Source organism: Thermothelomyces heterothallicus (genome assembly GCF_042370625.1).
Source record: "Thermothelomyces heterothallicus CBS 202.75 unplaced genomic scaffold P884_scaffold_9, whole genome shotgun sequence".
Taxonomy (NCBI): Eukaryota; Fungi; Ascomycota; class Sordariomycetes; order Sordariales; family Chaetomiaceae; genus Thermothelomyces; species Thermothelomyces heterothallicus.
In genome coordinates, this window is record NW_027192570.1 from 710,996 (window position 1) to 722,915 (window position 11,920).

At 56.0% G+C, this 11,920-nt stretch overlaps 3 protein-coding genes across 3 annotated transcripts; 2 read left to right on the plus strand and 1 right to left on the minus strand.

Annotated features, from left to right (window-relative positions):
* Nucleotides 1-1,982: 1,982 nt before the first annotated feature.
* Nucleotides 1,983-4,763, plus strand: P884DRAFT_269300 (chitin synthase I; the record flags this gene model as incomplete). Its single annotated transcript, XM_069442262.1, has 3 exons — nt 1,983-2,123; nt 2,205-3,946; nt 4,043-4,763. The coding sequence occupies 3 exons, from the start codon at nt 1,983-1,985 to the stop codon at nt 4,761-4,763; spliced, it is 2,604 nt and encodes an 867-aa protein (XP_069298218.1).
* Nucleotides 4,764-7,336: 2,573 nt separating this feature from the next.
* Nucleotides 7,337-7,807, plus strand: P884DRAFT_198873 (uncharacterized protein; the record flags this gene model as incomplete). The annotated part of the gene is made up of 1 exon (XM_069438188.1): nt 7,337-7,807. One exon carries the CDS (start codon nt 7,337-7,339, stop codon nt 7,805-7,807), a length of 471 nt encoding a protein of 156 aa, XP_069298219.1.
* A 585-nt stretch (nt 7,808-8,392) lies between these two features.
* On the minus strand, nt 8,393-10,591 carry P884DRAFT_242243 (actin2-like protein). The gene is made up of 4 exons (XM_069440263.1): nt 9,901-10,591; nt 9,352-9,807; nt 8,902-9,216; nt 8,393-8,787 (listed from the first exon to the last, which is right to left on the minus strand). Exons 1-4 carry the CDS (start codon nt 10,207-10,209, stop codon nt 8,725-8,727), a joined length of 1,143 nt encoding a protein of 380 aa, XP_069298220.1. The 5' UTR covers nt 10,210-10,591; the 3' UTR covers nt 8,393-8,724.
* Between the last annotated feature and the right edge of the window lie 1,329 nt (nt 10,592-11,920).

Sequence of the window (11,920 nt, forward strand, 5' to 3'; positions counted from 1 at the left end):
GAAAAAAAACAAGCTTGAAGTGAAATTACGGGAACAAAATACCAGCTTGCAACACCATCAGTGTCAGCAATCAAATCCTCCCCTGGTCTATAGGTATGTGCGCAGTACGTATGTAGTGTACGGATACAATACATTTCTCCGTACCATACATGTGGGGATAACATGGCAGTCCTCCCTTACAAAGTCTAAAAAAGCACCCCGGTTATCTTAGTGCAACCTTAACGCACCTAGCACCCTGGTCCAAATTACTCGGCGTAGCCCACTACTGTGAGCACACTAGGATGTCCAAATTAATGTTACACCACTAAGAGTGGTCAATCTAGTGTACATGTGAGGAGTGGTTGTGACTTAAAGAGAATAGATGCCGCGGCTAGGCAAGCCAGCTTTGTTATTTTTTTTATGTTTTTTTATTTCTTTACTTTTGGAGCCGGGTGGGTGATTTCCAAAACGCATACCTACCTTAGGTAACCACTCAGGTTGGAAGACTGATCTCCAGTCGACCCAAGTGAGGATGGTTAGCAGCTTGTCGGTAGATGTCACGATTGTCCGTGCTAGTGATTACACTAGCTTCGACATCACCCCTTCCTGATGCGCCATAATGCCGCATTTCCGAAATTTCACACTTGTCCGGAGGTATTATCGCTCAGTCGTTAGTCGGTTTTGGGAAATGATACGGCGTCTGAAATTCGGAACCCCATCATCTTGGAGCAACGAAGCACGCCTTGGTTCCTTCCTTGTTGTTGTAATCCTTGTCAGTTCTGCAACCAGAACCAATCAACAATGCCGAAACCCGTTTAACGTCACCACCCGTTCCCGATTAGGCGCTGAAACACCTATGCACACTAGCATTGCCTGGCATCTCGCGGGAATCAAGCCCCTTCATTCGCGGGTCCCTTCTCAGAATCCTTCTTGTCGTCCACGAGCGATTGAGCCACCGCCTCCTGGTTCGAAAATCGCGAGTCTGAAACCGCAACTTGTTCGCCCGGCTGCTCGATTCTTCTCTTCCAGTCAAGCGGCTGCGACAGCCTGAGTCTTTAGAGTACCGCGCTTGCAGCCCCAAACCCCCCGCCCAGCGAAGAGGCGCTGCGAATACACAGCCAACCCGATCGACGCCGACTTCTCGGCACGACAACCGGCGGCCGCGCGGCTGCGGCGAAGGAGGCAAAGTAATTCGTACACCGGCAGGTGACAGCATCCCACAGCCACCTCGACGACACCCGACCTTCCAACGTGGGGCCGACCCCTCTGACACTTTGACGATTCTTTCAGAACGCTCAGCCGTCCGAATCGGTAACATATTCTTCGTTCCTGTAGACATAACGCAGAAAGCCCGCCCGAGCTAGGACTCACGGGTTGCATGCGCTTTGGCAGCGGTTGGGCGGTTTGCCGCACCTCCTCGATTCGTTAGACGGACAGCTTGTTGCGTTTCAGTCGACTCCGTGGAGTTTCAGACAACCATGTCGTACAATCGATTAGGCAAGTGGACATCCTCATTCCTAATATCTCCTCCTATGAGGGCCATCTTTGCTGCAAGCTGGTCGTCGTCGCGAGCTGGCCCTCGAATCCACATTCTTTACCTCGGTCCTCACGTTCTTTGACTGTCTGTATCCGAGAGGCTTGCTTGCCTCCTTGGGCTTCTCTCGTTTTCGCGCCTCTCTTGCCCGCGGCCTGGAATTTCTCCTTGCGATCTGTGCCGGTGCCGCGATCCTGCTATGTTTTCCGGTCAAGGCGCGAGCCCTAGGAGCAAGTCAACGTCCAGTTTGCGGCGACTGCTTGGCCTTGGCCTTTTAGTATACGACCGTCTCAGGCTCCGCGGCGTAGCTCCTGGCCATCTCTGGTCTGTAACGCGTTGGCCTGCACACCGAAGGATTTCACTCGTACCGGTCAGAGAGGAGTGTTGGTCGGTTCGGTACCAAGGTTAGCTAACCGTGTCTCATCATCCAGACGACGACTATTACGAGAGCCACCCATTGGAGACCAGGATGCATAGGACGCCGTCCCCTACGCATCCACTCCAACACGGGTATCACCTAGAAGACAACCCGTACGGACACTCGCAACTCGACATACCCCAAGGTCCTGGCAGGTACAGTCCGGGCGACGCATTACATATGCAGACAGCAGTGAGTACAGCCGACCTTGGGGCATGCGGTGGGGAGAAGGAGGGAGTAAAAGGTCGCCGGCCCGGCTGACAAAGCTACCAGCAATCAGTCGACAACCTCGGGAGCTACTCGGTCAACCCCGAGGCGCATCACGATGCCTACTACAACCAACCTTACGAGCCGCACCCTACAGGGCACTCGGGATACGACCAAACGCCCTACTACGACGATGACCGGCGGCCGATGCTAGCCCACAACGGCTCCCAAGTCGGCGCAAGCGACCCATACCACGACAACCAGCAGCCCAGGCCAAACAATGGAATCAAGAGGTGGAAGACGGTGAAGCAGGTGCTCCTGTACCGGGGGAACTTGGTCCTCGACTGCCCGATCCCTCCAAAGCTGCTGAACCAGCTGCCCCACGGAGAGCGCGATGAGTTTACCCACATGCGCTACTCGGCCGCGACATGCGACCCGGCCGACTTCTACGAGGAAAACTTCACCCTCCGTCAGAAGCTGTTCAGCAAGCCCCGGCACACGGAGCTGTTCATCGTTGTGACCATGTACAACGAGGACGAGATCCTGTTTGCGCGCACCATGATCGGCGTCTTCAAGAACATCGAGTACATGTGCAAGCGGACCGAGAGCAAGACGTGGGGCAAGGACGCCTGGAAGAAGATCGTCGTCTGCGTCGTCAGCGACGGTCGCGCCAAGATCAACCCGCGGACCCGGGCGCTATTGGCCGGTATGGGCGTGTACCAGGAGGGTATCGCCAAGCAGCAGGTCAACGGCAAGGACGTCACGGCGCACATTTACGAGTACACGACCCAGGTTGGCATGGCCATCCGGAACGACGTCGTGCAGCTCATCCCCAAGCAGCAGCCCGTGCAGATGCTGTTCTGCCTCAAGGAGAAGAACCAGAAGAAGATCAACTCGCACCGCTGGTTCTTCCAGGCCTTTGGTCGCGTCCTGGACCCCAACATCTGCGTGCTGATCGACGCTGGTACCAAGCCGGGCAGCACCTCCATCTACCACCTCTGGAAGGCCTTTGACCTGGAGCCCATGTGCGCCGGCGCCTGCGGTGAGATCAAGGCCATGCTGGGCACGGGCGGCAAGAACCTTCTCAACCCGCTGGTCGCCACCCAGAACTTTGAGTACAAGATGAGCAACATCTTGGACAAGCCTCTGGAATCGGCCTTCGGCTTCATCTCCGTGCTGCCCGGCGCCTTCTCCGCCTACCGCTATGTTGCCCTCCAGAACGACAAGAACGGCAAGGGCCCGTTGGAGAAGTACTTTGCGGGCGAAAAGCTTCACGGCGCCGGCGCCGGCATTTTCACCGCCAACATGTACCTCGCCGAGGATCGTATCCTCTGCTTCGAGCTCGTCACCAAGCGCAACTGCCACTGGATCCTGCAGTATGTCAAGTCGGCTACGGGCGAGACCGACGTGCCCGACACGGTGACCGAACTGATTTTGCAGCGCCGCCGCTGGCTGAACGGGTCCTTCTTCGCCGCCATCTACGCCATCGTCCACTTCCACCAATTCTTCCGCTCGGATCACTCCCTCTTGCGCAAGCTGGCCTTCTTTATCGAATTCGTCTTCAACACGGTCAACATGATCTTTGCTTGGTTCGCTATCGGCAACTTCTTCTTGGTGTTCAAGATTCTTACAACCAGCCTGGGCGACGAAAACCTGCTAGGCGAGGTCGGGAAGATCCTTAGTGTGGTCTTCACCTGGTTGTACGGCGTCTCGCTGGTGGCGTGCTTCGTGCTGTCGATGGGCAACCGCCCGGCAGGATCAGGGCCGTACTACATGGCCATGGTTGTCTTCTGGGCTATTCTTTTCATGTAGGTCTTTTTTTTCTTCTTTCTCTTTTCGTTTTTTTTCCTCTCTTCCCCTTTGCTCCAGGATGGTGACAGCATGAACTGACGTCGAGTTTCCAGCTACCTCATGTTCGCTGCCATCTACATCGCCGTCAACGCCATCATCACGGATCTTAATGCGCACGGCTTCAGCGTCGACTCGCTCTTCAAGAACAAAGTCTTCTACACGCTGATCGTGTCCGTCATGTCGACCTACGGCATCTGGCTGATCGCCTCCCTGCTCATGTTCGACCCCTGGCACATGTTCACCTCGCTCATCCAGTACATGCTCCTCTCGCCCACCTACACCAACGTACTCAACGTCTACGCCTTTTGTAACACGCACGACATCTCGTGGGGTACCAAGGGCGACGACAAGCCGGAGGCCCTGCCATCGGTCAACACCAAGGACGGGCAGGGCAAGACGGACCTGCCGGACGAGGGCGACCTTAACGCGCAGTACGAGCGCGAGCTGCAGGTGTTCAGCCGGAAGCCGGTCAAGGAGGTCAAGCCGCCGACGCCGAGCCAGATCGAGGAGAAGCAGATGGACTACTACCGCGGCGTGCGCACCGTGGTCGTGCTGGTCTGGATGATCACCAACTTTGCCCTCTGCGCCGTCGTCCTCTCGACCGCGGGCGTCGACAAGATCGTGCCCGGCAACGGCCAGTCGGAGGACGAGATCAAGAGCAACCGCGCCAACGTCTACCTCAGCGTCGTGCTCTGGTCCGTGGCCGGTCTGTCGGCGTTCAAGTTCCTCGGCGCGCTCTGGTTCCTGGTGGTGAGGATGTTTAGGGGCGTCTAGACGAGAGAGAATCGAGAGCTGGTCGGTACAGGCCGCACAAGGGTTTGTGTGTGAAGAGGGGAAGTTAGTTGATCTGACTGATGTGGGAAAAAACTATTTTTTCCCTTATTCATTTTCTTCTTGTTCGACGCATTTGCGTTCAACTCTGGGGGCAGCGCCAACCGACGGGGCTGCCAGTCAGCCGGTCAGCGGAAATGTGCGAGCCTGCATTTGAGGGATGCAATGATTCATGTCTTCTGGACCTGTTTTATTCTTTTGATTCCCTATTTCGCCGCTGTCTTTTTTTTTTTTTTTTTTTTTTTTTTTTTTTTTTTTGGCCTAGTCATGACGTTCGGATTCTGACGGAATCTTTTGAAACGAGGTGTTGATGTGGAGATTCCCAGCGACGGAGTAGTCCTTGTTTTGTTTGTATGTTTCAAAAGACGTACTCCGTAGAGAGCATGTGTGTCAGCTTCAGCTGTGTTTGGAAGAGACTAATACCCCCCTTAGACTCTACGTTCCGAGCACTTCTCGGAACGGGCCCTTCAGGCATGCAATGTTACGCCAGGCTTGCTCAACAAGTTCCGCGGAATACGAATTCCACGCAAAACACTCTACAAGAAAGAGCCAACCTCGATGTGCTTTACTCTACGAAGTAGCTTGTGTGGGAGTTCACACGGAGCTAATTCAGCAGAAGACATAGCACGAGCCGCCGAGCGTCTCCGTCTTATGGCCCGCTAGGGAAGCAGTCCGCAGTAGAACGTTGCACAACAGTTCGACAAGCCATGCCATTTCCGCGGAAGCAGCCTGCGATGATGATCACGAACGGCGGTTCCCACCGCAGGCGACAACATAAGAAGGGGGCGTTGTGATGGGCCAAAAAAAAAAAAAAAGAAAAGAAAAGAAAAGAAAAAGACGGGTAATGAGACGGGCCAGGAGGGAGGGGAGGGCGGCATGGTTTAGGGACACGCGTCGTCAATTCGAGACAAAACATGGTGACGGCTTGAAAGGTGGCGGTCCGGTAGACAGAAACAGCAGGGCTGAAGCCACGGCTTGCCTTAGGCGAATCACCTTCGTCCCTTTTCGATGAAGGCCGAAAGCGCGATGACAGGCGTTTGTGGTTCTTTTGGCTAGGTTTCCGATTCTGGCTTAGACGGGTTCGAGATACAAGTTTCTGGAAAGATGGGAAGCGATGATGCAGAAGGGGGCCTTCGGAAGGCGCCTACCTGCCGGCTCCAGATCTCTTTGAAAATCCGGGGTTGGCATCGACCAGGTTTGTTACTTTCTTTGGCGGAGGAGCGAGTGCACACTAAGGAACCCACTTTCCAATGACAAACTTGGACACGGAAAAGAATGACTCTGTTTTGAAGCTCGCGAACTCCTGGAAGATTTTTAGTTATTACCAAGTCGGAGGCTTAGCTTCGCGCCCAGCCACGCCCTGCGTGGAAGGCGCAACCGCACCCTCTTGACGCAATACTGCCGCTAGAACAGCGAAGAACAACGTGCTGTAGCCGGGTTGACTTGTTGGAGGGATACTGGCGTGAGCCGTCTGCAGGTGGTGCAAAAAGCGCCGGTTGCCGCGTGGTTGGACGGAGTCTCAACAGCGGCCGCTTGGCATTGTCCCTTGCAGGTTTGCAGGGGCTCCGCCAAGGCCCATTAAGAGGTACCGTTTTGCGGGATTCGCAGCGAAAAGGTACTTTGCGGGGAAGCGAAACGATTGCGTAAGGAATAAGACGGTAGCGCGCCGCGTGACCACTCCGAAGTTTTCATCAAGTAACGGAAAGCTTGTACTGGAGTCTCGGCTTCAACTTGGAACTCCAACGTCAAGCCAACGAGTGGCACCTGACGCCATCATTCAGCCGCCCAGCATTGGCCAGATCGATGCGCAAAAGCTGACTTGAAGCGATGCTCTGCCAGTTGCCGTCAGTGGCTTGCTGCCCGGCGCATGGCTTGTGTTCGCATTCGTGGCTGCCGGGCCCCGAGTCGACGGAACTTTGCCCGGGGCTTTGCTCTGCAGGTTTGTTTGTGCCTTGGAGAGCCGCTCGGCTGGGCAAGCGTCCCTAGGCCTCTCGTTTGGTTGGCTTGAAGGCTGATGAGGTGAAAGTGTACCGATGTATGTACACATACATACCCAGCCGGCACATTGGTGGAAGCACGCATTGCGCGATTCAGCGCAAGCCATTGTGGTCATGCGACTTCCCGCCCAGAGCCCGGGTTGGAGTTGCAGCTTTTTTTTTTTGGATGGAGACGTTTTCCTCGGCTGCGAGGGGCGGGCACCACTTACTTTTGTACACAACCCATCCCGGTCTTAAAAGTCCTTCCTCCTGCTCCAGACATCCCCTCAAAACCGAAGTGTCAGGAGCAACCAGCCATATTTGCGGCAAGTCGCAATAACCTCAATTTCAGATCTCTCGACCGTAAAAGCTCAGCGTTCACATCGAGCTCTCCTCTGTGCAAAGTCTCCGGACAACAACAAGACACAACGGCACTGTAGCCACCGCGTACCACAAGTACATACATACCCATACCATATTCAAAGGCACCGCGACCTACTCCACCACCTAGCAACAAGCAACCAATTCAAAGAGGTTACAATGGCCTACACCATCACCGAACCACACCCGACGGTGCCCCAAAACAGCTACACGCACTCGGGCCGCGGCGGCCTTGGCAACTTCTTCCGTGCGCCAGCAACGACCTCCCCAAGCGGCGTGCCGACCCCGGCCACCACGAGCACGACCTCCTCCTCCTCCTCCAGCAGCCGCCGCTTCTACTCGGGCCGCGGCGGGGCCGGTAACGCCCACGCGGCCTCGGAGCGGCCCGTGATCTCGTTCGACGAGGAGTACGCGCGCGCCGAGGTGCGCGAGAAGAAGGCGGCCGGCATGAGCCACGTCGGGCGCGGCGGCGCCGGCAACATCTTCTTCGCCGGCCCCTCGGCAGACGAGGACGGCGCCACGCTCGGCCGTCGCGACTCGGCCAGCACCCAGGCCAGCTGGCGGTCCTCTACGTCGACCGCCAGCTCGCTCGCCGGCTTCTGGGGTCGGCTGAAGAGCGCGGGGCACTAGAGCGGGCCTGCCTGCCCCTTTTCCAAGGCGTCGTCGTCGTTGGACGTGCACACAGCAGGCTCCAGGCGACCGCCGACGGGAGTGAGCTTGGTTCCTGTCGCAAGCGACACACCCTCTCTCTCTCTCTCTCTCCCCTTCTCTCCTTTGTTGTCTAATCGGTTGTATTGTCTTTGCAAGCAAGGCGTTTTGGCGAGCGTCAAGGGAAGGACTATATGTTAGGAGCGGCGACCATGTCACGCTCAAAGTCCGTTGTGGGTTTGGGCATGGTGAAACGAAAGAAGAAAAAAAAAAGTTCATGTGATGTCGAGGAAGGGAACGGATGGAGCACGGGTTGTGTCAGTAGGGCAGAGCTCTGCTCGCCCGTCATGCACGAGGAAAAAGGATGAGAACAAAAAGAAAAAGGAGCGGGATTCATGGGGATGGGCGTTTTTCTTGACGGACTTGTACGAATCAATATACCCCCCACTGCGATGATGGTTTTTCTTGGCACAATGAATGTACTCATTATGAGTCTTTTGAATTTCTGCGCATCGGTGAATCGTGATGCCCTTGATGGTGGAAAGAGATTTCCACCAGTTATTCTGTCTAGCCAAGGCCTTGTTCCGTCAATCAAAACTGGGTATCATTCATCTTCTTTCTCTAAACGCTCGCGGCAAGCTGGCTCTTCATCATAGCACGCACTATCCGACACCCCGGCTTCCATCGATCGCTTCACGAACCACGTCTCGCACATCAGTTGTGATGTCTCCGTAATCTGCGACGGGCAGGAACTTCGCACCCCGACCACGCAAGTTCAAGACGCCCTCCTTCAGTGGCTTTTGGTGGTTCCACATATGTACTCGGCGAAATCGATTGGAGACTAGGCTGAACCGCCGAGGGGCCAGCTCGTGAGACATCTTCCTTACAGGGCGGCGAACTCATGTGAATTTGGTATGGATAATGTCAGGGTTCTCATGCCAGTCATCGATGCTGACCCACATCTATATCGACACATAATCGAATGATTAGCCCCTCACTGGCCTTTGCTAGGCAGACGATTGAAAGGAACAAGACGGAAAAAAAAAAAGAAGAAGAAAGAAAGGCGCGCGACCAACCTTTCTGAAGGTGCTCAGGCCGGCAAGGATGCTGCCACCGATCCAGGTCGAGTACTTGCGCTCCGGAGGCGCAAAGATCTTTATCCTCATGTCTTTGACGGCGACGCGCTGCACCTCGGACAGCAGGCGGTCGCCAAAGCCCTTGGTGAGGGTGCTGCCGCCGGACAGCACAATGTTGGAGTACAAATCTTTGCGCAGGTCGAGGTCGGTCCTGTTGATCGAGTCGACGACGATCTGGTGCACGCCGGGGTACTCGAGCCCGATGATTTCTGGGTCGAAGAGGATCTCGGGGGCGCGGAAGCGTTCGGCGCCGATCTGTAAAGGATCATCATGTTAAGACCGGGCTTCTTATTTTTTTTTTCCCCTTGGTTTGGTTTGGTTTGAATGTTGTGACGAGCCCTGAGGGGGAAAATAAAATAACCCCCCCCCCAAAATCCACCGGACGCATACCTTGAGCTTGTTCCCGTCTGGCAACACGTACTCGGCAACCTTGCTCTGATCGAGCTTGGCTGCCGCCCACTCCTTCTCCTCCTTGCGCGGGTCTTTGGCGATGTAGGTGACGGCCTCCTTGATCAACCGGACCACCTCCTTCTCGGCGCTCGTGTGGAAGACGTAGCCGCTCTTGCGGAGCAGCGTCTGCAGGTACTCGGTCACGTCCCGCCCCGCCACGTCAATCCTCCGAATGCTGTTGGGCACCGTGAACCCTTGGAATACCGGCACGGCATGCGACACGCCGTCGCCCGAGTCGAGCACCACGCCGGTGGTCCGGCCGCTGGCGTACAGGGAGAGGACGGCTTGGATGGAGGTGTAGATGGCTGGTACGTTGAAGGTCTCGAAGAGGATTTGGGCGGCCGTGTCCCGGTTGGAGCGCGGGTTTAGCGGTGGCTCGGTCAGGAGTACGGGGTGCTGCAGAGGAGGGGCAGGGAGAGGGGGAGGGGGAGGGGGGAATGGTTAGCTGTGCGTGTCCCGCGCGGGCTCGGTGCATCTGGAGGGCGGTACCTCTTCGCTGTCCGTCTTCAGACCCTCCTCGTACACATATGCCCATATCTTCTCCATGTCGTCCCAGTCGGTGACGATGCCGTGCTCCAGCGGGTAATGAATCTTGAGCAGCCCGCGAAGCTCGGTTGCCGCCTTCTGGCCGATGAACACATCCCCTTCCAGCGCGCCGGCCAACACCCGGAGGTGCTTCGGCCTCCCCACCCAGGAGGGGAAGTGACATTTTGGGACGTCTTCTCCGGCGAAGCCAGCCCGTATCGTCCCGGACCCGTTGTCCAGCACAATGGGCGCGTTGTGTAGCGTGTCGGCCATCTCGGACTCGGCGTTGGCACAAGGCTACCTATCGTCTCGACATGCAAGGGCCCAGAAAGCTAAGATTTCTTTTGGCCGTTTCGCCTGCCCGTTGTTACCGCCGGCGAATTCCTCGGACTGACCTGCGTGTCAACCCCAGCACGCTCGCTCGAGATCGTGGGTGTCTTCGCTCCGACGAAGGGCAGCGATGCTCTTCGTTCCCGGGCCCTGCAAGGTTCTGGTACGAATCGCGGAAGATCGTGCACGGATGTCTTCTGAGCGCGCCCCTTGCAGGTCGATTTAGCGGGCGGTTCCTCTTCTCTCTGGGTTGTGGTTCCACGGGGTAGCCCTCTGTTATGTTCGGACCCTTGAATCTCGACGCGTTCGACAAAGATGCGACGTTTGGCGCGCATCATTGGCGGTCGGCCGAACCAAGCTCATGTGTGGGGCCACTGCAGCTTATCAACAAGGGGCATGCAACACGGGCCAAGTTCGAAAAAGCTCCCTTATCGATAGCGCATACTGGTACCGAGGGCTGGCGGCTCTCAGGCGGCGCATTCACCAACTGTTTTTTAAGACGAAGGCAAGTCCAAGAAAACCCGCAGCAAGCCCCAAGGAATTTGACGGGTAGCAAAGAACTAAACTCGAATACGCTCATGCTCGCATTTGAACACTCCGAGGATTCGGGCCAACAACGCATTGGCCAAGCAGCGCCTGTCAACTTGGTCTGTACTATATATAAATGTATTATATAAATGTGTTTCTGACATACATACCTAACTACAACATACCTACCTTACAAGTACAAGTGGAGTACACACACATATTGAAGGGAGGAGCCAGTAAAGTGGAATATTCTGGTAGAGACGAGGAGTGGCCCTGGCTTGTCGTCCAGTTTGGCGAATCTCACGCTTGCTATTTCGCATTGGGATATCCTTAAACTACATTCTTGCTGTGTATTCCCCCCCCTTTTTCCCTTGAGTCTCCGAACGCTTGAGCCAGGTCTCGAACTGCACCGTCGGTGCACAACTTGGGATGGCCACACCCGGATGATTTCGTCTAGCGTCTTCTCCTTGCCGCCGACGGACATCGGAATCGGGGCTAGCCAGGACAGCTCTTCGAGACAGCCCAGCACAGCTTTCCAGGGACCAACATGTCGCGACCGATGAGGTACGAGCCAAGTCCCGTGGCCGAGACGGTGTTTTTACGGATGTTGATGCAGATACATGGGTCGAAGTTGTGCAGAAGCTGCCGCATGACGTAGGCATGCACATCTTGATGCAAGGTTAGTCGGCCGGGGAATCGTCTAAGAACAGAGCAGCGACGGGCATGAACCGTGTCTTGCCCAGTTACGGGGTGAAGATGTCGTACGACATGACCTTGACGTCGGGAATACAAGTCTTCTCAGAATTCTAGCGTGTGGATGACAACGGGCAAATCCTAAAGGATTAGCTCGCTGCGAACCCCTCCCCCCCCGGGAGAACGCCTTCCCCCAGCTTCAGCAGGGCCTGTCCATGTCCGCAGGAAGTATCCACAGAAGAAGTCCCCTTGGCTCCCTCTCCACGTTCTCCTTGAGTGGCTCCGACGGAACATGCCCGAGATCGGCGTGTTCCTCCGGATGGCCTGGGAGTGACTTCTCCAGACCATACAATCCTCAAGCTTGTGCGTATCGAAGTCGTCGGGAAGGGCCAGGTGCTGGGCTTGCGTCGCTTGGGGCTGGCTTCTGAGAGCT

Coding starts and splice junctions, on each gene's coding strand:
- P884DRAFT_242243 (XM_069440263.1), bottom strand. CDS start 10,209: ATGGCCGACACGCTACACAACGCGCCCATTGTGCTGGACAACGGGTCC. Junction 9,808..9,900: donor TGAAGACGGACAGCGAAGAG/GTACCGCCCTCC, acceptor CCTCCTCTGCAG/CACCCCGTACTCCTGACCGA. Junction 9,217..9,351: donor CAGACGGGAACAAGCTCAAG/GTATGCGTCCGG, acceptor GATCCTTTACAG/ATCGGCGCCGAACGCTTCCG.